Source organism: Penicillium chrysogenum (assembly GCF_028827035.1).
Source record: "Penicillium chrysogenum strain IBT 35668 chromosome Unknown utg000004l_segment0_segment0, whole genome shotgun sequence".
Classification (NCBI taxonomy): domain Eukaryota; kingdom Fungi; phylum Ascomycota; class Eurotiomycetes; order Eurotiales; family Aspergillaceae; genus Penicillium; species Penicillium chrysogenum.
This window is the reverse complement of record NW_026622752.1, coordinates 1917938-1941350: the sequence shown is the minus strand read 5'-3', so window position 1 is coordinate 1941350 and position 23413 is coordinate 1917938. Positions and strand designations below refer to the sequence as shown.

Sequence of the window (23413 nt, the reverse complement as noted above, 5' to 3'; positions counted from 1 at the left end):
GGGTTTTTGATATCTTGTTAAATATCAGTTTAGATGTCCTTCCCCCTTCTCAGACTTATAGCTAGAAAAACAAGCAAAAGCATATCTAGGTAGAATATATATATAACCACATGCAAGGATATAAACTTTAGAGCCCTGGAAGTCAAAGGTTTCAACGTTCCAAGGTCGTAAGCCCCATTTCTTGAAAAGAGAAAAGTATACTATGACTGAGATGTCATGTGAGCACCTCTCCAGTGTAGGCACATACTTCATCCTCTGAACCTTCTCTTCTCCATCACCCAAAGTTATTCTAGCAGTCTTGGTTTCTACTCTTCAGTCAACTTCAATCAGCTTTTCTTTCCTCGGTCCTTTGATAACACTCCACTCAGTTCATTTACAATGATCGAAGAAGACTGTGCTAAAATCAAGACGACTAAGGGACACCAACATGTAGTGAAGGCCTTTGGCCTCTCCCCTACTAGATGGTGGAATAAACGGCAACTTAATGCACAAAACACCTGGAGCGCCCCAGATCACCTCGGTGAGTTTCGGCTAACCACCCGGCTGTTTTGGATATTGCTTGCTGACGACTAATTAGCGTGCTTGTGGGACGACCTTGAAATAGTCACCGCTGGGAAGGGTAGTAAACATCCGCTGTTCTCAGTGAGAATAGAGTCCCTTTTCCTCGCACTGCTCGCAGACAATATCAAGAAAGAGTCACTTGGTCCCAACGGGCCCCAGGAATTGCCCCACTGGAGCTTTCGGAAGCGGATACTCACGCGAGAAATGAAGGACGACAAAATCCCAGCTCCAGAGGATATCATTGACTACATTTTGTGGTATGGTCACTGCTTGGAGCTGGAAACAAATATGATCGTTATGAAGTCCGAGAGGCCCGTGCCTCGGAGCTGGACTCTGCTTCAAAATATGTCAGGTATTCACCATGCTCGCAAGCTCGCAGAAAGGGACGCAGTTATCTACGGCGTTATAACTGACGGGTCAAAATGGGTGTTCATACATCTGACCAATCAAAGTCGGGTAAGTAACATCGGGAACCCTGGTCTGTGTGCTTGAGGGAAGTCTGAGCAGACTATTGATTATCACTTTCTTTTAGTATACGATTAAGGTATTTGCCTGGGACAACGAGCGAGACCAGATCATTGGCCAGGTCCGGAATATAATCGACCGAGCAGTTGCTCTTTACAGAAAGATAATGTCACGCTCGTCCCTGCCGAAGCCTACTGTTCATCAAATTAGTCGCTGTCAGATCAGAGAGCTGCCTGCTTCGTGCGCTGGCTAATATAATGATAGCGGCCGCGTAACTGAGCAGAACAACTGTCATACGGCTACAAGTGAAGAGAAGGCCTATAATAGTGATGCGGATGTTAGACCCCTTTGGTGGTAGACTGCTGGAAATTTGTGTTTTGTAACTATGTGCGGCGGGCATGTTGGACAATGGTTGCCTCTCTATAGCAGAGGACTCATACAGTCCTCTTCCTTGACTTCTTTCACGGTTTCAGACTTTCTAACACAATGGTATTGCTTCATGTCTTTTATATCATGTATTATTCTACATAATACGAGCAGGGATGAATTCAACTGAGAACTCGAATATTAGAATACCTGCACCTCTGTATCTGCGTCTAGGAAATACAGTCAGCTACAGTCAGATATCTCATCGAACATTCCTATAATGGTTGCACCAAGTCTCAACGTTCTCACAATGAGACCGGAACGGTGTAATGAGCACTCATTACGTTGGCCTCTCCCAGCGTATCAATTTCATCCAGGTCTTTACATATGTATCGAATTAAAATCACCTACGATACGGGTCAATAATTGTTATCTCCGACGTCGTGTGAGTTGATGTTCACTTCGAGGAATGGAGTACTCAGCTAAAGACAGAACCACTATGGTCACCACGGATGTGTTACGATAGCTTGGGCAGGGAAAATGGTATAGGATGGTTGTATATGTCGCATGGAATTCTGTCAGTTCTGGACTTGCTACAGTACTCATAGATTTACCTAGGTAAGTGAATCTAGACTGTAAGCACAACCTTCCCTCGGCCCTCAAACCTCCCACTAGCATATTCATAGGCCTCCTGCACACGGTCAATCCCAAAACTAGCAGCAACAAACGACCGCAACTCCCCCTCGCCGCCAACTCACTTAGAGCGCGCAAGATCTCCCCACTGCCCTCAACAACAAAAAACAACGCCTTAATCCCATCCCTCCTCAACCCACGCTTCGCATGAGCCTCGACAAAATCAAAGCTCGCCGAATCAACTGAGACCAAAACACCTCCCTCCTTCACAAACCCCCAACACCTCTCCAGCACTTCCCCACCAACCGAATCAACAACAACATCAAACCGACCTTCCTGGCCCTCCAAATCCGCATACTCAACAACCTCGTCAGCCCCCAAATCCGTCAAGAACTCCCCATTCCTCACAACAGACCCACTAGCCGCAACAACATGCATCCCAGCACAGGCAGCAAGCTGCACGAGGAAAATCCCAACCCCACCCGCAGCACCGGTGACAAGCACGCGCTGTTTCAACTGACGAGCATGCTGATAATCCTGCTCCTGACGATGCTGTGCCTCCATCTGCGCACGCCCGCCCAAACCCGGAGGCGGAAGGCCCGCATGAACAAAGAGCGCCTCGTACGCCGTCTGCGCGCTAAGCGGTAATGCCGCAGCCTCTTCCCACCCGAGATCCGCTGGTTTGGGTGCGACTTCGTCGGTCGTGACGAGCGCGTACGATGCCCATGTTGAGCCGCGGTCTGCAGCAGTCATGCCGAAGACGGCGGTGCCGGGTTTAAAGGTTGTTGTTGAACCGGGGGAGACTGATGCTACTGTTCCTGAGAAGTCGTGGCCTGGGATTGCGTAGGGTTGGTCGTATGTCTCTGGCCATGTGAGCATGTCGCGGATTATGGTCGTTGCTTTGATGTGGATTAGGAGCTGGTTTGGGGCTGTCGGGGTTGGGATGGGAATTTGGTCATTGTGGAGGGCTGTTGTTGGAGCGGGGTTGGTTGGAGAATAGGGTGTTGCGGAGGGTGGTGCTGGGTGGACACGGATGGCTTGCATTTTATGGGTTTGTCGGTGGTTGAATTTGTGGTATAGATAGGTGTGAGAGGCAAATCGAATGGATGCCTGGCTTTTATGTCCCAGTCAAAGTATGACTCTGCAGGTGGGCTATTGTCTGACCGCTGTAGCCGATGGATCACGACATCGGGTGTATGCAGGTGTACAATTTTATGTTTATGTAAACCGATTGGATAAAAAATATTAATAGGTCTCATTAACTATGGAATTAGTCATAGGATGCATGCCTTCAGAGAAAAAAATAGTAATAAACTATGTGCAAAAACGCAATGCTGGCTGTACAACATCAAAGGACTCAAGCGGGCATATCTATCCTCCTGCTTTCATTCCAGAACAAGAAGAAAATTTACTCAACCAAGGGCAAGTCGGCCGAAAGAGGTAACTTGCGGGATGAGTTGCCGACATACACCTTCTTCTGGGCGCCCGAAATAACCCAGTTCTGGGAGGCAACATCCCAGTTGGAGACATCACGGCGGGTCAGGGTGGTAGTCCACTGGAGACTCTGGCCAGGAGCAATGGTGACTCGGTCAAACTGGCGTAGGACCTTTGTGGGGTCATCATTGCCGCCGAGGGAAAGGTACAACTGGGGAACCTCATCGCCAGTCACGGAGCCGGTGTTGGTGATAGTAGCGGTCACCTGGTAAAGGTCTTCAAACAGACCAGGGTTGCCGCCGGAGCTTCCGCTAGAGGGGAGAAGGTCCTGGGGAGAACCATCGGTAGCACCCTCGGGAAGGTAGTCCTTGGAGTCCATGCCGTAGTCAGGATCACCGGACGAGGCACGCAGGTCGGTGGAGTTCAACCACGGGTAAAGGTACTGGCGGACACGTTTAATTCCCTCGGGGAACAGGTTATCTGAGACTGTGCTAGGTTCGCCAAGAACGGGAGCCTTTTGACTCTTTCCAGTGGTGGCCTTGTATTCGCCGTGTTGGGATGAGGCAAGAGGGGTGACCTTGAGGTCGGAGAAGGCAAATTTGGTGTAGCTTAGGCCGTAACCGAACTCGTAAATGGGCTCTATATTGTCCTTGTCGAAACGGCGATAGTCAATGAAGACGCCATCCTCGAAATTATCTTGAGGAGCATCGGCGCCGTTGTTGGGCACTGTGACAAGAGGAGGGCCGTAGTCCTTGCGAGTCTTACCCCAGGTGAATGGAGTTTTACCGCCGGGGTTGATGCGACCGTACAGTACGTCTACCAAGCTGTGACCGCTCTCCTGGCCTGGCAAGCCAGCCCAGATAATGGCGGTAATGTTGTCATTGTCATACCAATCGCTAATCAGGACAGCGGACGTGCTGTGGATCACGACGATAGTGTTGTTGCAGTGTTGACTAGCAGTCTTAATCACCTCTTCGCCGTTCTTCCAGAGAGTCAGGTTCTTGCGGTCACCCTCGTTGCCGTCCACGTTGATAAATCCCTCGCCAGAGTCGGCGTTCACGAAAACCAGGGCAACATCAGCCTGGGAAGCAAGGGCAGCCATCTGGGTGAGGGCCCAGTTATCAGTCACAGCGAAGACGTTAGTCTGCCCGTTGCTGTATTCCAGGGCTTCGTTTTGGATGGCTTGCTCGGGTGTAATCAGGTATGGGTAGTTAGCAGTTCCACTACCCCAGCCCATGGCCAAAGTTCCGTTATCACAACCACGGTCGTCGCAGCCATTGGCGCCATGAGCATTGGAGCCTGCGTCCTCTCCCAGAATGCTAATGAACTTCTCATTGTGGGTAAGGGGAAGTGCGCCACCCTTGTTCTTGAGCAGGACAGTGCTGTCAGAGCCAATTTTGCGGATGATCTGGGCATGATCACGTTGGACATTTACACGCTCGTTGACCTTACCCCAGTCCTCGCTGACCATGGAGTGCTGGAAGTTGTACTCATCACGGGTCCAGGAGCTGAAGTTGGGAGGAGTGCGGAAGCGGTCACGTCCAACCTTGTAGTAAGCAGACATTATGCGGACAGCCATGTCATCGACACGCCATTCAGGCATAGTACCGTTCAAAACGGAGATGGTCAGGTTGGTTCCCCAGTAGGAGTAAGGGCTACCAAGAATGACATCACCGGGCATAGACATATCCAGACCGGCCAGAGCAGATTCGACGCCGCTGTGATGCGCACCCCAGTCGCTCATAACAAAGCCCTGGAAGCCCAACTCGCCCTTGAGCAGCTTATTGAGGGAGTAGCTGTTTGCACAGCCGTAGCTGTTGTTGATCTGATTGTAAGAGCACATAACCGAGCCAACACCAGCACGGATGGAGTCCACGAAGGGCCAGAGGTACAGTTCGTGCATAGTCTTGTCGTCAATGTTTGAGCTCAAACTCTGGGAGATGTTGTATCCGTATCCCTGAGCCTCGCCAGACTGGCGGAAGTGCTCCTGCTCATTTCCAATAAAATGCTTAGCACAAGCAATGACACCAGCATCCTGCATACCCTTGATGGTTTCGGCCATCATCACACCAGTCAAAACGGGGTCAGGCGAGAAGCCTTCCCAGTTACGACCACCGTCCGGGAACTTGCCCAGAGGGCCAGCAACGGGACCCAATTGCACATCCACACCTTTGTCGCGGTGTTCCTCGCCCATTGCCACACCTCGCTGGTAGGCAAGTCGCTTGTCCCATGCTGCGGCAACATTAACACCCGCGGGGAAAGCGGAATTGTAATCACCTGTTCGAGTTCCATTAGTTAACCGCATCGCCAAGCTTGTTCGGGATGGGCAATCTTACTAAAGCGTATACCCAATGGTGCGTCCTGCATACACATTCCCCACATGCCAAGTCGGGGAATGCCACCGGTCTCACCAACACATCGTTCCTGCATCCAGCCAGAACCGGTTGTCAAGTTGACTTTCTCAGCCAGTGTCAAGTTAGAGACAAATTCGACGGCGCGTGTGTATGCTTCGGTCCAGTCGCCCTCGCCAGTCATCCATGGGGAGGGATAGTATGGAGGAGAATAGGCCAGGGACTGTTTTTGACGCGACTTGATTAAACATTGATATTATTAACGATTTGAATTGGACTTACATTCGCATTGGCCACCGAGGCCGTCAAGGCGGCCACCTCAAACCACGCGAACTTCATTACTGTGAAAGTGCTGGAAAGGATTTCACAGAGACAGCACAAAAAGAGTGGTTGAAGTAAGAGGGCGTGAGGAAGGAACGAGTCACAGTTATGGGAGGGGAGGACAAGGACCTTAAATATACGGATGTTCCCTGCTCGCAGGGGCTGTAGTGTGCATGTACTCCGTACTCCGTACACTATTTTTCTCCACAAACCGAAGTCAAAAAAATGGAGGGAAAGATCGACAAAGTATGCACTATTCCACTAATCACGTTACATCTTATTCTATGATTGGCCATGACTGATTCTTACTCTAAGGTTAGAAACATACTCATCCTTGAAAGGGGACACAAGGTACCTACTCTGTACAGTGGCTGGGAGAGGGGATAAGTAGACAGGGTGAGAAGTCAATCCCCCTTTCCCAATGTCCCAGAATCACTGGGAATTACCCAGCCATTCCCTCTGAGACACATTGTACACTCCAAAACTATTGGTTCTCCTTCAATGCATCGCCTTGCTTCGATTTCATACACGAGAACGGCTAAACGTCGGCATCTCGCGTCGCGACTACCGTATCACCGCGCTCGCGCCTTTTCCCCGCTAATTCTAATTCTCCGTGGGGTTACTTTGTATTTCAACAATAGACGGTCTTTGGCGATTTTACCCGTTCAACTTCTTCTTATCTTATGTTGTGGTATGCGAAGTACAACTACACACATTGGCATCGGCTATCTCAATCATGTGGCAAATGCTCTCACCTGATTAGGTGAGAGTGATCAAGTAATAAACGAGGTGACTTCCCGATTTTGATCTGATCTGACCTCGGGACCTCTTTCTTATGTTCACCAGATCACCGCTCTTCCTGCCTAATGGGGAAACCCTTCTCATTACATCACAGAGTGTGGAGAAACAGACCTGGAGACCTACCCAGGCGGACTGTTTCTTAAGTGTCCCATTATATTGTACAAGATATCCCATGCATTTCTGACTTCAAAACAACATGCTGTAGGCTTTGCTCTCCAACATGACTGCTTTGTCCATCTACACAAATGTCTTCCAAGGTTGGTTCACAACGCCATCCGGAACTAAGCGTTTTCGCTACCGTGGAAACCGGAGTGCGGGGATCCCGCACTCCGGACTCAGGGATGCCGACTCCAGTTTCCAAGATTTCTGACGGCTTGCGCGATTAATTGTGATTTATCTCCGCTATTTCTTGGCTAAAATATTACATATGAGATATGGCTCCCAAGGTCGGATCGTGAGACTTCTTGAAGTGCCAAGGCGGTAAATCAATATCGGACTGTTCAAAACTTAGCCAAGTCGGCGCATTCTCGATCGGGCCAGTATTATGTCCGTTTTAGTGTTAATGGCTGCCCAATGGAACTTATATCGCTTGTGTGCTGCATCTATGTTGTACTCGGTCCCCCACCGAAAATGGCCCCCCACACCTATGCCCCAGCATCGGACAAAATCCCCGATCTCCCGACTCAGGCTAAACTGCCAGCCTATGTTGTAGGCTTACAACATAGACATACTCTCACATATCCTCAGCGGTTTTCACTCCATGCAAGTCTCACACTTTGACGGCTAAATGCTGCTCCATATCGTTTATGCTTGAAAGTATCCGGCTATTCTACTCTACTGCCCGCAATATGGAGAACTTTATATGGGGAATACGCTGATCCATCACGGAATGCACCGCTGAACAGTCTTCCTTTCCCTTTTCGCGGCTAATTGTCGGTGTTACGGCATAATAATATTGTTGAGTTCCAATGCTTCCGTCGGAGATTCGGCAGTCCGTGGGCTCGTGCGGGTGCCATTTGGTTTGCGGCATATTAGCGTTATGGGCTTGTGCTTTTTTAAGTGCATTCGATTTTAACCGGGTGATTCTCATTGATTCAGTAGTGGGCTGTGATTCTACGTCAGAAAATATAGCATACATCTTTGTGATTGGCAAAGCTAGTGCCATGGCTATGAGTTGCTCGCGAAACGTCGCTCTCCTTCCCAATCTCGCATTTATGTCGTAGATCTGCAAGTCGGGTTATTGTTGCCATTTTACCGTCTAGGCGGGAGGTCGGGCCGGAAAAAATCCTACACGGGCTTGTCGGCATAGAGTTGTCCCACATATTGGGCGGGAATTTCAGACATAAGATCGTCCTATTCGGGATCTGAGGCTGAGGAGCCGTGCTGCGGAACAAAGCAGCTGTTCGAGTAGTCGCTAGTAGTCGTTGCCGGGATCTGGACCAAACTTGTGCTCACTGCTGCAGATGACAAAATGACAGGGCCGAAAGAGATCCTTGGTAACGACTGTAGTCCCCAATCTTCGTCGCCTTGCTCAGATTCAAAGACAGAGCTGGAACTAGCAGGTTCATTCAAATACTAATATCTTAAATGGCTGTGGAATCCAACCCAATGCCAAAGTCAAACATCACTGCTGATATCATCTAGCACTTGGAACAAAATGTGATTTTGAACTCTGCAGCCTGTGCCATTTGCACCTGCTCGGAACCCAGACCAAATTCTTCGTCGGATCTCATCAACATCAACTCCTTTGGTGTTGTACTGGTTGATCATTTCTTCTGCAATGGCACACAGCGTCGAATTGAGCACGTCTTCATCAGATACCATTTCCGAGTTCTCCCTGTCAGTTCGGCATCCACATAAAGCCGGATCTTCTTCTTGTGGCGTCTGCTTTGGTGGCTGATCTGTTGGTTGCACCACTGCCGGGGCACATGCACTCCTAACTGCTTCGCGCTGTTCTGTCGATTGGACCATTGTCGAGACACATGCACTCCTGGCTACCTCTGGCTGATCTGTTGGTTGCACCACTGCCGGGGCACATGCACTCCTAACTGCTTCTTGCTGTTCTGTCGATTGGACCATTGTCGGGGTACATGCACTCCTGACTGCTGCTGGTAGCTCAGTTGTCTCCGGTTCCTCTTTGTAGACGCGAGGTATTGCCATTGACAAATTTGATCTGCGAGCATCCCGGCGCGATAGAGACAGAGGATTCTCTCCTTCTACTCGCTGAATGGCGGGAATAGCAACCTTCCGGTTGATGTTTGCTCCCGTGTCCGCTTCCTGCAGATACTGCTGGACAGAAGCACTCGAAACTCCCAGTGATCCCAGAAGAGCTCTCAAATGCCGATTTTCAGCTTCGACCTTCTGCGTTGCCAGGCGGTGCTCGATGTCTTTTTGGTGGGCTTGTTCTTTATACACTGCTAGACGCTGCTCTAACTCATTCACGTACTCCTGCTTCCGAGCTCGACTCTTGCGCTGGTTCTCACGAACCCGCGCGAGTCGCTCCGCATTCTTCTATGCCCAGTTAGGTTTCATGTTGGCTCCAACTACTTGAACAGATGACTGACCTTCTGGTCTTTCGTTGAATCCATCGGTTGCTGACCCAATGTAGAGCATGACTGGGCTCCCTATCAGTCAAGCTTGTCACACAAAGCATTCATTGGAATGAGTTGTGGTATGACAGGTGTGGTGGCAGGCAGTTCGACATCGCCTCCTTAAAATTTCGAGTTCGGAGAAAATCGCTTTGTTGCCTGAATTTTATGGCTGTTATTTCACGGTCACGTGCACTTTGCTTTAGAGCCGAATTATATAGCATTAATTCGATTCCATAGAGCAATGTTATCTAAGTACGTATTAAATTCTCCTTACTTATCCCTAAATCTATAAATCTATGTACATAGATACATGTATATAGTCGAGTGCTTGATATATAAGCGCCCTTGGCCGGAAGGATGTTCCTAGAACAGTAACAGAGCACATCGAGACCCCGCTATGTCACCCACAACTAAGTCTAACCTGAAGGGATTCATGGAATTTACAAAACATTCAGTCAGTTTTCCAACTCGGTTCCACAAGAAAGCGAGAGCGAGAGGCAAATAGCCATCGGATGCAGATGGCAAACGATCACCCTCGACGTCATTGGCCGTCAGTCGCGCCTGAGCTGTAACCCCTGGCATTCTCTCTGCGACTCGTAGTTTCTACCTGGACCTTTTCTTCCCTCTCACAGTAAACATCATTAAAATTGCATTTGAATCTCTTCTACTCACATTGCTGTACCCCAGACCCTTTCATCATGGTCTCCACTCGACACCATCCCCGCGAATTCCCCTCACCTGAGGCCGTGAAAGAGCTGGCCAAGTCACCTCCAGCTACCACCAGCGCCAATTCGCGCAAATGGACCCATACGCCCGCCGCTGCGCTGACAATCTGGCTCGTCTTTTCAGTACCCTTGGTCATCTGGGACACGGGCTACGTCTTGTTGCGACCACATAGCATGCCGGGTGGAAGGCTGCACTCTCCCATCTGGACCCCTTACGCGCTGTACGGAAAGGTCGACTATATTTATGGATGGCCCGCCTTCAATGCGCATAATGGCTTCACTGCTGCGCAGACTATGCTCAACATCCTTGAGACCATCGGTTACATCTACTACCTCTGGATTGTCTACCACCATGGTTCGACGATTGGGAGAGGTGGCGGATCGCGGAAGACCTCCAAGGGATTCACCTGGTTGCTGAAGGGGGACAAGGTGGTAGCTGGGCGCATTGGGGCGACTGCGCTTCTAGTGGCCTATACCGCGTCTGTCATGACCCTGAGCAAGACTATCCTTTACTGTAAGCTATATCCATTTCCTGGGCTTTGTGGGTCGGATTATAACACAAAAAATAGGGCTCAACGAGTTCTTCTCTGGCTTCGAGAATATCGGTCATAACGAACCGCTGGCTCTCTTCTTCTACTGGATCCTCCCAAAGTGAGTTCTCTAGTGTATGTTCACAGGAAACATAAAACTAATTTTACTTAGTGGGCTGTGGCTCGTCTTCCCCAGCTACAATATCTACGTCCTTGGAGACGAGATTCTGAACTCGCTTGAGCTCGCAACACCGCGCCAGAAGGTCGGACGCCCTAAATCGACCTAGGATCAGTGGTTCAAACTAGCGAATAGCCTGCGTACAGAAATCCGAGATGTGCAATGATGATAGCGAGAGTGCTTGACAAAAAAGCAGACGACTTCAACCTATCTATCGGTAGGCGGTATTTAGAGATGGCTACATGTAGTTTTAAGGAAAAACAAGGTCTGCTTCTGTAATGCACTCAAGATGATTAATGAATATTGATTTTGTTGGCCACTCAATAAGGATCCTCCTGACATATACGACGTGGCTGCATGCTACCTATGTAGTCCTAGTCTTCTGTAAAGCTTCCGATGCGCCAGCCCAGCTGCCAATCCGGCTGTCCTACTGTCCTAGGCGTTCGGGTCCGTTCCTGAGGGGGCCGGACGTTATACTATCAGTATACATACGCATGCATGCAGATAGTATTAGTCTGGAGTCAGTTTTGATATTCATGACTCGAGTGGGGTTGGGTTGCGAAATATATTCCTAGTCGTTCTACTACACAGGAATAGTATACGAGTTCAAGGGGGATGGATGTAGGGTTGCGGCGAAGCCTCCAGATCCCACATATGGCCTCAAATCGATTGCGCGTGTTCTTTTCTCTGCTTCAAGCCTCTGAGCTACAGTATACTTCATTGATTCTTCATTCTTCAATATAGAAAGGTTGTGGTTGAGTGTCCGTAATATCGGCGCCGCAAATGGCCGAATTATTTGCCAAGCCGCCATTCGCCGCTGAACCTTTCCCCATATTCGGGGCAACTTCACTTTCTCCTCAATTCCGGCTCTCCTTCCGCTTCTCGCAAATTCCAAATTCCACTCCAAATTTACTTCCCCAGGACGAACTCGCGCTCCATCTCGGAAGCACCTTCTTTTGTTCCCGACCGTGCCGAAGGATGCTTCGGGCCTGGGTCCTGGGGTATCCGCACCCGTCATGATCCAACGCGATTCCGACAAATCGCCATCGAAAACCCCTGGTGTCACTTTTGACCTAGGCCAGGAGGAGGCAGCAGCAGCTCTCGAAGACTTCGATACCCAAAGCCATGCGAGTTCCCGCGACCCCGGTAGCACACAAGCAGTCGACCCCGCGCTAGGCCCGGACAACGGCACGCTAGACCAACGAGACGACACTGGTAATGGTCCGTCCAATTTTGAACATATAAACGACGAAGATAAACCGGCTTGGAGTGAGATGAAGACCAAGGCCGGGAAGGAGCGGAAGCGTCTGCCGCTGGCATGCATCGCATGCCGCCGCAAGAAAATCCGCTGCTCGGGCGAGAAGCCTGCCTGCAAACATTGTACGCGCTCGAGAATTCCGTGCGTGTATAAAGTTACTACGCGGAAGGCGGCGCCGCGCACGGATTATATGGCTATGCTGGACAAGCGACTGAAAAGGATGGAAGATCGCGTAATCAAGACAATACCCAAGGAGGAGACGAGGGATATGCTCTCTATTGGAAGATCGGTTGTCAAGCCTTCCGCCTCTGTTCAGCCGTCAAAAGCGCAGAAGAAACGAAACGCGGAGGAGGCATTTGCGGCAGAAATGGATGAATGGACTCGTGGGAACTCCCGCCCGCCACATGAGACGTTCCCTATGAATCGCGAAGGCAAATCCACCGACGGCACTGGGCTTCTCACCGAAGGGGCCGAGTTTTTACCCTCACTGGAGATTCAGGAGCATCTTGCGGAGGTGTTCTTTGATTGTGTCTATGGGCAGTCATACCTGTTATTACACAAACCCAGCTTTATGCGGCGACTTAAAGCAGGCACAATTCCCCCTGTCCTAATTCTTGCGGTCTGCGCTGTATCCGCACGTTTCTCTACACACCCTCAGCTCAACTCTGACCCGCCATTCCTACGTGGAGAAAACTGGGCTAATCCCGCTGCGGCCATCGCTCTGAGCCGGCACGACGAGCCGAACATTACCATTCTTACAGTTTTCTTACTTCTTGGTCTTCATGAGTTTGGAACCTGTCATGGTGGACGAAGTTGGTCTTTTGGAGGTCAAGCATTACGGATGGCATACGCATTGCAGCTTCATCAGGAGCTCGATCAGGATTCATTACTCAGTCAGCAGAATGGCAACGGCTCACAGTTGAGCTTCACTGATCAAGAAATCCGGCGCCGGACTATGTGGGCATGTTACTTGATGGATCGGTATAACTCTTCGGGAAGTCAACGGCCGCCTATTGGGAATGAAAGGTTCCTTCAAATACAGCTCCCTATCAAGGAGCCTCACTTTCAGATGGAGATTCCTGGTCCAACGGAAGATCTTGACGGCGATATCCCTAATCCCGTACCCGAAGATTCAGGCCAATTATCTAATGCTAAAGAAAACATGGGTGTTTCAGCGTACATTATTCGCGCTATCGTCATTTGGGGGCGCATTGTCGACTACCTAAATCTAGGTGGAAAGAGAAAGGACTCACATCCACTTTGGCATCCAGAATCAGGGTATATGCAGCTGAAGCGGCAGATTGAGGAGTTCTCTGCGTCTCTTCCGGGGCCTTTTACATTCACCTACGAGAATCTTCAAATCCATGCAGCGGAGAAGATTGCAAATCAGTTCATTTTCCTCCACATCATCATACACCAAAACATGCTGTTTCTCAATCAGTTCGCCATTCCCTTGTCTCCGGGAGGCCGTCCACCAAGAGATATGCCCAAGGCCTTCCTTAGTAATGCAGGTCGAGCCGCGGTAGAAGCAGCGCATCACATTTCAGTCCTTTTTGATCGAGCTTCAGCCTATCCCCTCACTGTTCCTTTTGCCGGGTATTGCGCTTACTCGGCAAGTACAGTCCACATCTGGGGGATCTTCTCGAAGAACGTCCAGCTGGAGGCACGGTCAAAAGAAAACCTCCGCCATACGTACCGCTATCTCAATAAAATGAAGAAGTATTGGGGCATGTTCCACTATATGGTCGAGAGTGCTAAGGATCGGTATCGGCAGTTCGCCGATGCAGCTATCAAGGGCTCTATGGCTATTCAGAATGGCGCATCGCTAACACCCATGTTCCAATATGGTGACTGGTTTGACAAGTATCCGCATGGAGTGTCAAGGGTGCATTGGGAGGACCCCGATACTCGACACAAAGAAACGGGCGAGGACGCGGTCATGGGCCAGAAACCCGACCTCCAGAGCGTGGAAGATTTCTTTGCCGGCCTTTCCCCTACTCCACAGCCCAGTCAACCCCGCAAGTCGCGATCTCGCAAGAACAGCAAGCTATCAGATGGAGCTTCAGGCATGGACCAGACTTCATCGCCGTCAATGATGGAAGTGCCCATGGGAAACACCCCCGGCGTTCCGGGCAGTGCATTCCCACAGCCATCCATGTTCCAACAATCCCGGCCAATGTCCTTCGGCCAACCACCATTCGACTTCAGTATCCCACCGGACCAATTACCGCAACTAGACCGGCAATTCGTCTACGGTTCATTTTCCGAATTCGACCCGACCTCATTCGTCCCGAACAACCCTCCTATCCCACCGCTCAATGGCGTCGAAACACAAAATCCAGATCAATCATTGTTCACCGGCCATTTGGACCCAAGCGCCCCTGCTGGAATGGGCGAGTTCTACCAGCCCAGCGCGTGGTTCCTGCCCTTCAATCTTGACCCTGTCGGCGGCGGGAACCCACCATCACAAGCTCCACCCCCGGCTCCCATACCTGGCGGAAACAATCGCGGCGGTACGCCATCCGGGCTACCTTCGGTAGATATATCTGGATTCGGGGGTGCCGGGGGCATGCCTTTAAGCGCATATGAACTTGGTTTAACTGGTTCGAACACGAAAGCCTCACGGCCGTGATCAGGCCAGGTAATATCTGATACTCTCTCAATGACTGCTACGTGGTGTTTCAGTTTTCTTTACTGTGATTGTAAAAGGTTGGAGTCGGAATTTTGGAACTGGGATCTGCTACTTTCGCGCTGCTGTTCATCTTATCACCCCATTCTGTTGATTTGTGTAAATATTCTTGCCTCGTCTCCAATGTATATCCCCTTCTTATCTAGCTTTTCTAGAGAATCCATACTTAATGGCTTGACTTTCTTGGCTTGGGCATTTTGTAAAATATTCTGATGATGTAGGGAAGAAACCTGTTGTCGACTTCTTCCTAGACCAAAAATAAATTTAGCAATTGGAATAGAATGCAAAAAAGAAATTCTTGTGCATCATCCGTGAATCGAACACGGGCCTCGTCGATGGCAACGACGAATTCTACCACTAGACCAATGATGCTAGTTGTATGATTTGCTGTGCCTTGTGGAGACTATGTTCCCTAACCGCTGATGTGGACCATCCACATCGAAATAGGATGAAGTACAGAATAGGTACGCGCAATTGAAATGGATAGGTATAAGGTGACGGCTTAATTCGTAGTTTAATACTGATTCTGTTCACATTTGGACAACTCTGTATATCAATATGACCAAGTTGAGATGATACATGGCTCCAGTGTGATATATATATCAGCAGCCAAAGTAGGCAACGACTACAAAATGTTCGTGGAAAATATAGAACATATTTGCGTCACAGATAACCAGACAAGAAGAAAGGACTCAGAATTTATTGTTTGAATCCGAGAAACAAAACGTGGCCATAGCTGCGACAAGGAGTGTAGGGAAAGGGTATAGGAAACACAAGTCGCTATAAGACAAGGGAAACCATCCGCTCCAGGGTTAATCATCCCACTCTTCATCTAGTTGATCTATGAGCCTGTTCTCAGCATCCACGTCACGTCCCTGACCGCGTGCTCCCCGCCCTCCAATGGCGCCGATAAAACCGCCACGGCCATTCGAGTCCGCACGGGTGTAGCCACTGCCCGCGGGGGATCGCTTGCAATTGAAAAGGTTCCCCAGCGAGGAAAAGATAATCACGAACATGTCCTGTTGGTGCAGAAAGGAAGAAGTGGTCAGCGTCATGTCCCGAACAACGAGGCCCGTAACTGCAATCGATCATTTAAGTACAAAGTACATGCAGTAGAACACGCGATCCGTTCTAATGAAATAAGAGGGACAGTGACTATGCAATAGCTGTCTCCTACCCAGCGATGCCGAAGATAAAATGACAGGTCCATTGAGAAGTACCCGAGGGACAGTCCACTTGCATAAATCAAGACATCTTGTCAAGCATATGAAAATGTACACGCCGTGGTCAACACAGGCGCCCGAACACCCGAAGAGATAAGTCCAAAGGAAACATGCAAAAAGGAATGGTTTATGCCTGACAAGAAACAAGGAAATCAATGGAACAGGCCAACGCAACTGTCTTCCCTGAAGCGATTGGTCTCCAGAACAGCTAGAGCGAACTCAATCCAACCTTGAAACAGGTAGTGCTGTCCCATTTGAATCCCGAAACTTATGTGACACGAACTTGCCATATCTGTATCTGCGACGAGGCCAACATGGAATCAATGCTAGGATACTTACTTTGACAAAGTCGAAAACACCAGCCCACAGGCTGAAGTTCGGGCACTGGCGCCAGCCACGTTGATGCATGACTGTTCGTTGGTACGCGCAGCCACCAATCAGATATACGGCGATGGCGATCACCATACTAGAGGACAGGGTCAGCATGGATTATATTGGGTGTTCCTCCAACAGGCAGAAACGGGTTCTTACATCACACCGAATACGCCGCCCGGTCCCAAACCGCCAGCGTTGGGATCCACGGCGATACCACCACATGCCGCCGAGCTGCGGACTTCGAAGAAGTACGAGCATTCATCCATGGAGCCGACGAAGGAAGGTGTGGCCACATTTGGCGCAGCGTCGCGGTCGCAAAGGAAAGACATGATAGTCGACTTAGTGCGCGTAGAGACATTGGAACTGCCCATATCATAGGCGTCCGGACAAGGTGAGCCATTGGTATAATTGAGGACAAGTTTGCGGCCGCGGAAGAAAGGTTCAGATGCTTGTTGCCTATATATGATCGAGAGTCATTAGCAAAATAAACAGGGACAGAATCCAACTAGTGCGACCGGTTGGGAAGGGGATCTGCCATACCCTATGGAGTATCTTTTATTATCCCGCTCGTAGTATGCACTGACGTTCTTCCACCGAGAGGACTCTATCCCGACCACGTCCGTCACGTTCTCAATGACTGGCGCGCAAATGTTGATGGTGAAATTGGCCGGGTAGTCATGACCCTTGGCATACCAGCTGTTGTCCCGCGCATCTTTCGAGAGTTTGTGGCCGTCCTTCATTTCGGGCGGGGATAATGAGATCGCATTGAGGTCAAAGTACAACCCGGTGGTCGGGGAGCGAGCGACACAGGGAGCGTCATCTACCAAATGGGAAGGATATGATGCGCTAGATAACCCGAGGATTGACGATAGAAGGAAAATGGAGTAATGAGCGGAGCTAGTGAGCTTCATGGTGGGCTGTGTTGGGGGTCAACCCAAGGTATTCTCGGAGCGGAAAGAGATGAAATGGGATAATGAATGTGGGGAGACTAGAGAAAGAGATCTAATTTGAAAGATGACAGAAATGACGTTCATGAACTTCATGAATTGGTGATTGGTGTGAAGGAGATAAGTAAGTGTAAGTGTAAGTTGTATGAATGTTGGTTACTGCAGGGCTGAGAGAGAGGCTTACGTAGCATCACTTGCCCGCAGGGTGGAGCTAATCTCGCGGAACACCCACCATCCGACGTCGTACGCGATTATTTTAAGGCACCGGGCACTTATTTAAGGATCTACTCCCCCCACGGGCAGTCCCTGGATTATTTCCTTGTCCATCCATTGGCTCCTTCAACATGGCTGAGAAGCATTCCAAAAAAATACCCGTGCAGCCAGTGCCGGAGAAACGCGGTTATGAGTTTGGTGGACCGTATGTATTTCCACATTTCAAGCTAAGCCAAGCTGACATTTGCAATAGACTAGGTGCTTTCGGTATCGTGTTTGGACTGCCAATCCTGATTTATGTCTTCACCTTTGTCTGCAACGATATCTCTGGTTGTCCTGCACCATCGTTGCTGAACCCCTCAACTTTGTCGCTCGAGCAATTGAAGCGTGAAGTGGGTTGGCCAGACCAGGGAGTCACGGCGCTTTATGACACCAATGTTACACTGTGGACACTGAGCTACTATGCCTTCAGCCTGTTCTTGCAGGTCTTCCTTCCCGGTCAGGAGGCAGACGGTGTTGTGTTGGCCTGCGGAGGACGGCTGAAGTACAAATTCAATGGTATGGCAATGACAGCCCTTTCTCGCACATCGCATTCAGCTATAAGAATTTGTTATCTGACTCGGCGCATTAAACAGCATTCCCCTCTGCCATCATTATCCTCTCGGGCCTCGCCGGGGGCTCCTATCTCTACGGAACCGACTTTGTGGTGTGGACATTCCTATGGGACAACTATGTTCAGGTCATTACAGCAAACATATTGATCTCTTCTTTTATCGCGCTGTTTGTCTACACGAAGAGCTTCACAGTTCCAGCCCCGGGCCAGGCAACCCCAAGCCTACGACAGCTGGCACCTGGCGGCCATACGGGCAACATGCTCTACGACTTCTTCATCGGCCGTGAGCTCAACCCCCGTGTTTGCCTGCCCATTCCATTTGTCAGTGAGGCATCGCGCACCATTGATATCAAGGTGTTTATGGAGATGAGGCCAGGCTTGCTTGGGTGGACAATCCTGAACCTGTCCAATGTGGCCCACCAGTACCGAACCTATGGCTACATCACTGACTCGATCGTGCTGGTCACCGTCTTCCAGGCATTCTACATCCTGGATGCGCTATACATGGAACCGGCAATCATGACTACCATGGACGTAATCATGGACGGATTCGGATTCATGTTGTCTTTCGGCGATGTGGTTTGGGTGCCTCATGTGTACAGCATCCAGACCCGATATCTCTCTGTCTTCCCTTACGAGCTTGGCTTGAGCGGTATGGCTGTTGTTCTGGGTATCACAGCCGTCGGATATTTGATCTTCCGCGGCGCCAATAACCAGAAGAACCGTTTCCGCACGGATCCAAATGACCCCCGCGTGAAGAACATCAAGTACATCGAAACTGCTGCTGGATCCAAACTGATGATCTCCGGCTGGTGGGGTCTCGCGCGTCACATCAACTACCTGGGCGACTGGACCATGTCGTGGGCGTACTGTCTGCCAACTGGTGTCGCGGGATATGTTCTCATTGAGAGCATCAACCCAGCCAGTGGCATTGTCCAGAAGCAAGCCGTGCAGACCCCAGAAGTCCGTGGCTGGGGTATGATCTTCACGTACTTCTACATGCTCTACTTCGGTATCTTGTTGATCCACCGTGAGATGCGTGATGAGGAAAAGTGCGAGAAGAAGTACGGTGCTGACTGGAAGCGTTATACCTCCATCGTCCGCAGCCGTATCATCCCTGGGATCTACTGAGAGATTTCCATCAAGAAGCTTCTTTCACATCCCTTTGGGTTTACCTTTTTATGTCTTATTTTTGTACATTAATCATCCCTAATGTTTCGACCTGCAAAAGCTTTCATAATAGTCTTGCACTTTTTGGATTACAGTAGAATTGGTCATTGTAACTATTGCTGTTGTAGGAGAATTTGACAAAACAAGATGGTGAATACAAAGTCTACTTAGACTGTAGTCTGAGTTGGTGGTGGGTAGTGCGAAGAATGATAGCTAATGTAAGAAGAGTGTGGGACTCCGCAGAAGGAGAAGGAGTGTAAGATACACCCAAAGGAGGGAGATAGACATGGTCTTGGTATAGGTGCGGTCGAAACATTTACTATGTTGTACGGTACTTTTATAGTCACCGAATTTCCGTTTATCAGACCGGGTTTGAGATTAACCAAATGAACAAAAATACATCCGGCTATGAGCCTTCCGTCTTCAATCATCTTCAGAATCTTCAAAATCGTCACCTGCTTTCCTTATAGAATCAACCATGTGAGTCTTGAGCTCATTGACGAAGTGACCGATCTTTCGTTTGTAGTCGGCATCGGACTCCACAAGGAAGTTATCATGAACACTCAGAGAAACGAAGACGGCAAAATGGTGACGGGTCAGTCGTTCTAGTCGCATATCCTGACGTTGCGCTTTTGTTTTGTTGAAGACATGTAGAGTTGACAAGTAGTCCAAGTCGTTCATCTCGTATGCGTCGTAAATCCGGGGTCCATTCAATATCCGGCATTTGTTGTCAAGGAAATACTTTCCAAGTGGAATAAACACATCTCGGAATCCATACTGGCAACCTGTTGTATCGATGATCCATGTTTCGTTGCTCTCGGTTCCTATCTTCAACACCGTGTGTGGACCTCCGTGCAAGTCAGGACCGGGAACAAGCCTAGTTGGAACCCGTGGTTTTCCGATATTGACGACCATGCTCTCAATTTTCAATGGTACACCTGCTTTGTTTTAGCCACAACTCGCTTCGGTACATGGGGACTATAAAGCTCTTTACCTCGAAGAAGTCTTCTGGTCAAGGGACCCAAGAGCGCCATGGCTGCTGTGGATTGGCTTTTGACGAGAGCCGCTTCCTTGTGCTCGATGTTGTCGGTCATGTGGTTTGGGAAGGGACCGCGTTTGGATTGGGAGGAAACGGGTCTTTGATTTTGATGGAGATAGAGGACCCCATCCCGGCACTCGATCTTAGTTAGGTCCACGTCGTATACAATCTCCCTGTATGCCAACATGGCTGCCTTCAGAACTTGGGCAGCTCGCAGCAGTATCTTCCGTTGTTGCATGTTCTTGCAGTAGTCTTTGTGATTCGGCCAGTCCATTGCCTGACACTCGCGGCTGCAGTAAAAAACAACCCGAGAATCGCCACTTTGGTCTTCAGGTGCATGCGGGCAGCGCGAACACATTGTCTTAGTTCCTGTCCCACAATTTGCGCACTCGGCTGGAGACTTCAGAGCCATCTTGAAGACAAAGCTGGCGGATGCAATCAAAGCTGTGTTGAAGAAGCGGAATATCGCATCGATTGTTACTCATTGGAGTTGAGACAGGAGATGTGAAGTCGTATGTTGATGAGAACTGGGGACCAGAAAGCAGGGGAGAGGAAAGAGAGTGGTGAGAAGAGCAAGAAGATCTGACAATCAGACACCCGAGTAAAATCCTGAGACATCCGGGCTCAGCTCTCTCAGTGATTGATCAGGCTGCAGTTTGTTTGACGCCTATCAACTAGGAACAGCAAACCAGTCCCTCTCTTTGATAGCCATCTCTTTGATAGCCAAGATACTTTCTAACCAAGCCTCCTTTTGTCCAGACAGCAAGTATCTTATATTTTATGGTATCTTGAATGGGGAACACGATGGGGTTACTACCTACACATGGCCCAGCGTAATATTCAGCAACCTTGCATCCCCTGGACACAATCAACGCTTCCGCTTTTTGGGATCAACCAAAACATCCAAGCCCCAAGATTCATCTCCTGCATTGGGCGTCCATCCCTTGAGGACCAGTTTCGCATCCCTGATGGCCTGCATACGGATTTGCAATGGATCTCCTAATCTGGTAGGATTTTTGAAATCCTGGTAGGTGGTTATATCTGGCACACGTTGCTGAACTATATCGACGTGCGGATCTCCAGTCTCTGAAGCATGCAACAGCGATCCAGGCGGGGAGACATTGGCTTGACAGGCATGTGGAACCAATGCAGACGCAATTTCGCGAAAAAGAGCCCAAAGCTTAGCTCGGGATAGAGACGAGGCCCCACGGGCACTAGGTGAGGATGCCCGGTTTCCCTGCTTCACTCCGTTGATGATGGTCTCATACAAGCCGGTTTTGGAACGGCAAAGAGTTGGCACTGTCTTGCTGCCGGTATCCATAGTCACTGCAGATGGGTAATGATACGAGGGAGCCAATATCCAAACGGCACTAACGTTCCCTGGCCTGGATTTTTTAGATTTTACACCGGACACCGAAGGGTCTCCTTCTTGGCCTGAAGAAATCGCAGGACAAGGCACAGACTTCGGCTTTGCAAAAGGCCAAAGCGCTGCCACCTCTTCACTTGGCACCGAAAGAACCTGGAATGGCCGGAATCGATACCCTAGTGTGCTTTCAGACTTTGCCTCCTTTGGCCAATATCGCCCACACAAAGCCTGCATTCGGCCATTCTCGCCAAAGGAGCGGTCACAGCCAACTTGGCTGATTTCGTCCTCAGGAAGAACCAGACCGGCCAGATAGGCGTTCCCGGAGGGGGCAACAAGCCGACTGGTGTTACAGGACAGCAAGGATGAGACTTGCCGCAATGCAAGCTTGTCTGAGCAGGACTTGCTGCGCGTGGACTCGGCGTCCATGCGCGCTGGCTTTCGACGCACGACCCCGAGAAGGGAGAAGTGGGCCCGGCCATCTAGAAGGGTCTCAGTACCTGGGTCATCTGCATCTTGGGGTTTTGGCGAAGGGCCTTCTTCTTGTATGACTTCCCACGGTGTGGCATCTTCTTGGGCTGCCATGCAGAGCTCCATGCTTGCGTCGCCGCAAGGAGCACATGTGCAATACATGTAAATCTTGATATCAGGCCTAAGCTCAAAAGGCGGCCATTCTGTGGGTGGTGTACCGTTACTATCTTGAACCTCTCCAATCTTTCTCCTTTGTATGAATGGAGAATCTGAAACTTTTTGATTATCGGAGGTAGAAGGATCATGGCCATTCGGTAATTGCTTTTCCCGGGATAGGACACTGTTGCATTCTGTCAAAAGCCAATAATTGAATGCTCGGATGGCCAATATCTCGGCATGGCAGTCATGTAATACAAGACCCCTGCAGCGTGGGATATAAGATGCCGACAAGCATTTTGCGCCGCTCCTACATAGATATCAGCTTTTTTTGAATGTTCAGACTTGCTTAAGTGGGAAAGCCCACTTACGTGACAGAGATGCAGGTCAGACTTTCAGAAGGTGTGTTTTCTCCTATAAGCGAAAAGACAACAATGTTACTATAGAACGTCGAGTGACATCAAATCAAAGGAAAGACAGAAGTAAAAAAGCAAAGAATGGAAACCCTCCCCTTCACTGTACATACATGGACGAGGGATGACAACTATGATAACTTGCTCATAGATAATTGAGTAACATACCTTTGACAGCCACAATACCAGTCATTGGAATCCATTCTCTCGATCCATCCGGAAATATGGTTGGTTTACTGCGCGTTGGCAGAGCATCGAAATGTGCGTGAACCAGCGATGCTATCCGGGACGATAATGGAAAACTAGATGTATCACCAGACATTGGATATAGTCATAGCCTGAGTGACAACTTCCTAAAAACCAAATTCTATATTCAAGGCAAAGTCAGGATTGAAGAATCTCAAGATGCCCATTTGATCACGTGGATTGGTATAATTTATGCCTGAGGCGTCGATGCTTCTCTTTCTTCTTCCAACCTTCCCCCTATCCTACTACTCAATCCAACGTCAACGTCTCAACTATCCACC

The 23413-nt window shown here is 49.6% G+C and overlaps 11 protein-coding genes across 11 annotated transcripts; 5 read left to right on the top strand and 6 right to left on the bottom strand.

The window, feature by feature from the left end:
• Positions 1-378: 378 nt before the first annotated feature.
• On the top strand, positions 379-1384 carry N7489_006669 (uncharacterized protein; the record flags this gene model as incomplete). The annotated part of the gene is made up of 4 exons (XM_056712419.1): positions 379-520; positions 578-1017; positions 1094-1266; positions 1291-1384. 4 exons carry the CDS (start codon positions 379-381, stop codon positions 1382-1384), a joined length of 849 nt encoding a protein of 282 aa, XP_056566134.1.
• Positions 1385-2072: 688 nt separating this feature from the next.
• Positions 2073-3069, bottom strand: N7489_006668 (NADP-dependent oxidoreductase; the record flags this gene model as incomplete). The annotated part of the gene is made up of 2 exons (XM_056712418.1): positions 2073-2083; positions 2151-3069. 2 exons carry the CDS (start codon positions 3067-3069, stop codon positions 2073-2075), a joined length of 930 nt encoding a protein of 309 aa, XP_056566133.1.
• Positions 3070-3433: 364 nt separating this feature from the next.
• Positions 3434-6149, bottom strand: N7489_006667 (beta-glucosidase; the record flags this gene model as incomplete). Its single annotated transcript, XM_056712417.1, has 3 exons — positions 3434-5736; positions 5796-6033; positions 6093-6149. 3 exons carry the CDS (start codon positions 6147-6149, stop codon positions 3434-3436), a joined length of 2598 nt encoding a protein of 865 aa, XP_056566132.1.
• Positions 6150-6966: 817 nt separating this feature from the next.
• On the top strand, positions 6967-7302 carry N7489_006666 (uncharacterized protein; the record flags this gene model as incomplete). The annotated part of the gene is made up of 2 exons (XM_056712416.1): positions 6967-7075; positions 7190-7302. The coding sequence occupies 2 exons, from the start codon at positions 6967-6969 to the stop codon at positions 7300-7302; spliced, it is 222 nt and encodes a 73-aa protein (XP_056566131.1).
• Positions 7303-8549: 1247 nt separating this feature from the next.
• N7489_006665 (bZIP transcription factor) lies at positions 8550-9520 on the bottom strand (the record flags this gene model as incomplete). The annotated part of the gene is made up of 2 exons (XM_056712415.1): positions 8550-9443; positions 9497-9520. 2 exons carry the CDS (start codon positions 9518-9520, stop codon positions 8550-8552), a joined length of 918 nt encoding a protein of 305 aa, XP_056566130.1.
• Positions 9521-10221: 701 nt separating this feature from the next.
• Positions 10222-11065, top strand: N7489_006664 (uncharacterized protein; the record flags this gene model as incomplete). The annotated part of the gene is made up of 3 exons (XM_056712414.1): positions 10222-10762; positions 10818-10899; positions 10951-11065. 3 exons carry the CDS (start codon positions 10222-10224, stop codon positions 11063-11065), a joined length of 738 nt encoding a protein of 245 aa, XP_056566129.1.
• Positions 11066-11972: 907 nt separating this feature from the next.
• On the top strand, positions 11973-14846 carry N7489_006663 (putative C6 transcription factor; the record flags this gene model as incomplete). The annotated part of the gene is made up of 1 exon (XM_056712413.1): positions 11973-14846. One exon carries the CDS (start codon positions 11973-11975, stop codon positions 14844-14846), a length of 2874 nt encoding a protein of 957 aa, XP_056566128.1.
• Positions 14847-15715: 869 nt separating this feature from the next.
• N7489_006662 (uncharacterized protein) lies at positions 15716-17412 on the bottom strand (the record flags this gene model as incomplete). The annotated part of the gene is made up of 4 exons (XM_056712412.1): positions 15716-15922; positions 16466-16592; positions 16658-16957; positions 17042-17412. 4 exons carry the CDS (start codon positions 17410-17412, stop codon positions 15716-15718), a joined length of 1005 nt encoding a protein of 334 aa, XP_056566127.1.
• Positions 17413-17792: 380 nt separating this feature from the next.
• Positions 17793-19405, top strand: erg24B (uncharacterized protein; the record flags this gene model as incomplete). Its single annotated transcript, XM_056712411.1, has 3 exons — positions 17793-17866; positions 17915-18219; positions 18297-19405. The coding sequence occupies 3 exons, from the start codon at positions 17793-17795 to the stop codon at positions 19403-19405; spliced, it is 1488 nt and encodes a 495-aa protein (XP_056566126.1).
• Positions 19406-19867: 462 nt separating this feature from the next.
• On the bottom strand, positions 19868-20895 carry N7489_006660 (zinc finger MYND domain-containing protein; the record flags this gene model as incomplete). Its single annotated transcript, XM_056712410.1, has 2 exons — positions 19868-20382; positions 20439-20895. The coding sequence occupies 2 exons, from the start codon at positions 20893-20895 to the stop codon at positions 19868-19870; spliced, it is 972 nt and encodes a 323-aa protein (XP_056566125.1).
• Positions 20896-21351: 456 nt separating this feature from the next.
• On the bottom strand, positions 21352-23208 carry N7489_006659 (tRNA-specific adenosine deaminase; the record flags this gene model as incomplete). Its single annotated transcript, XM_056712409.1, has 3 exons — positions 21352-22783; positions 22845-22887; positions 23055-23208. The coding sequence occupies 3 exons, from the start codon at positions 23206-23208 to the stop codon at positions 21352-21354; spliced, it is 1629 nt and encodes a 542-aa protein (XP_056566124.1).
• Positions 23209-23413: the final 205 nt, after the last annotated feature.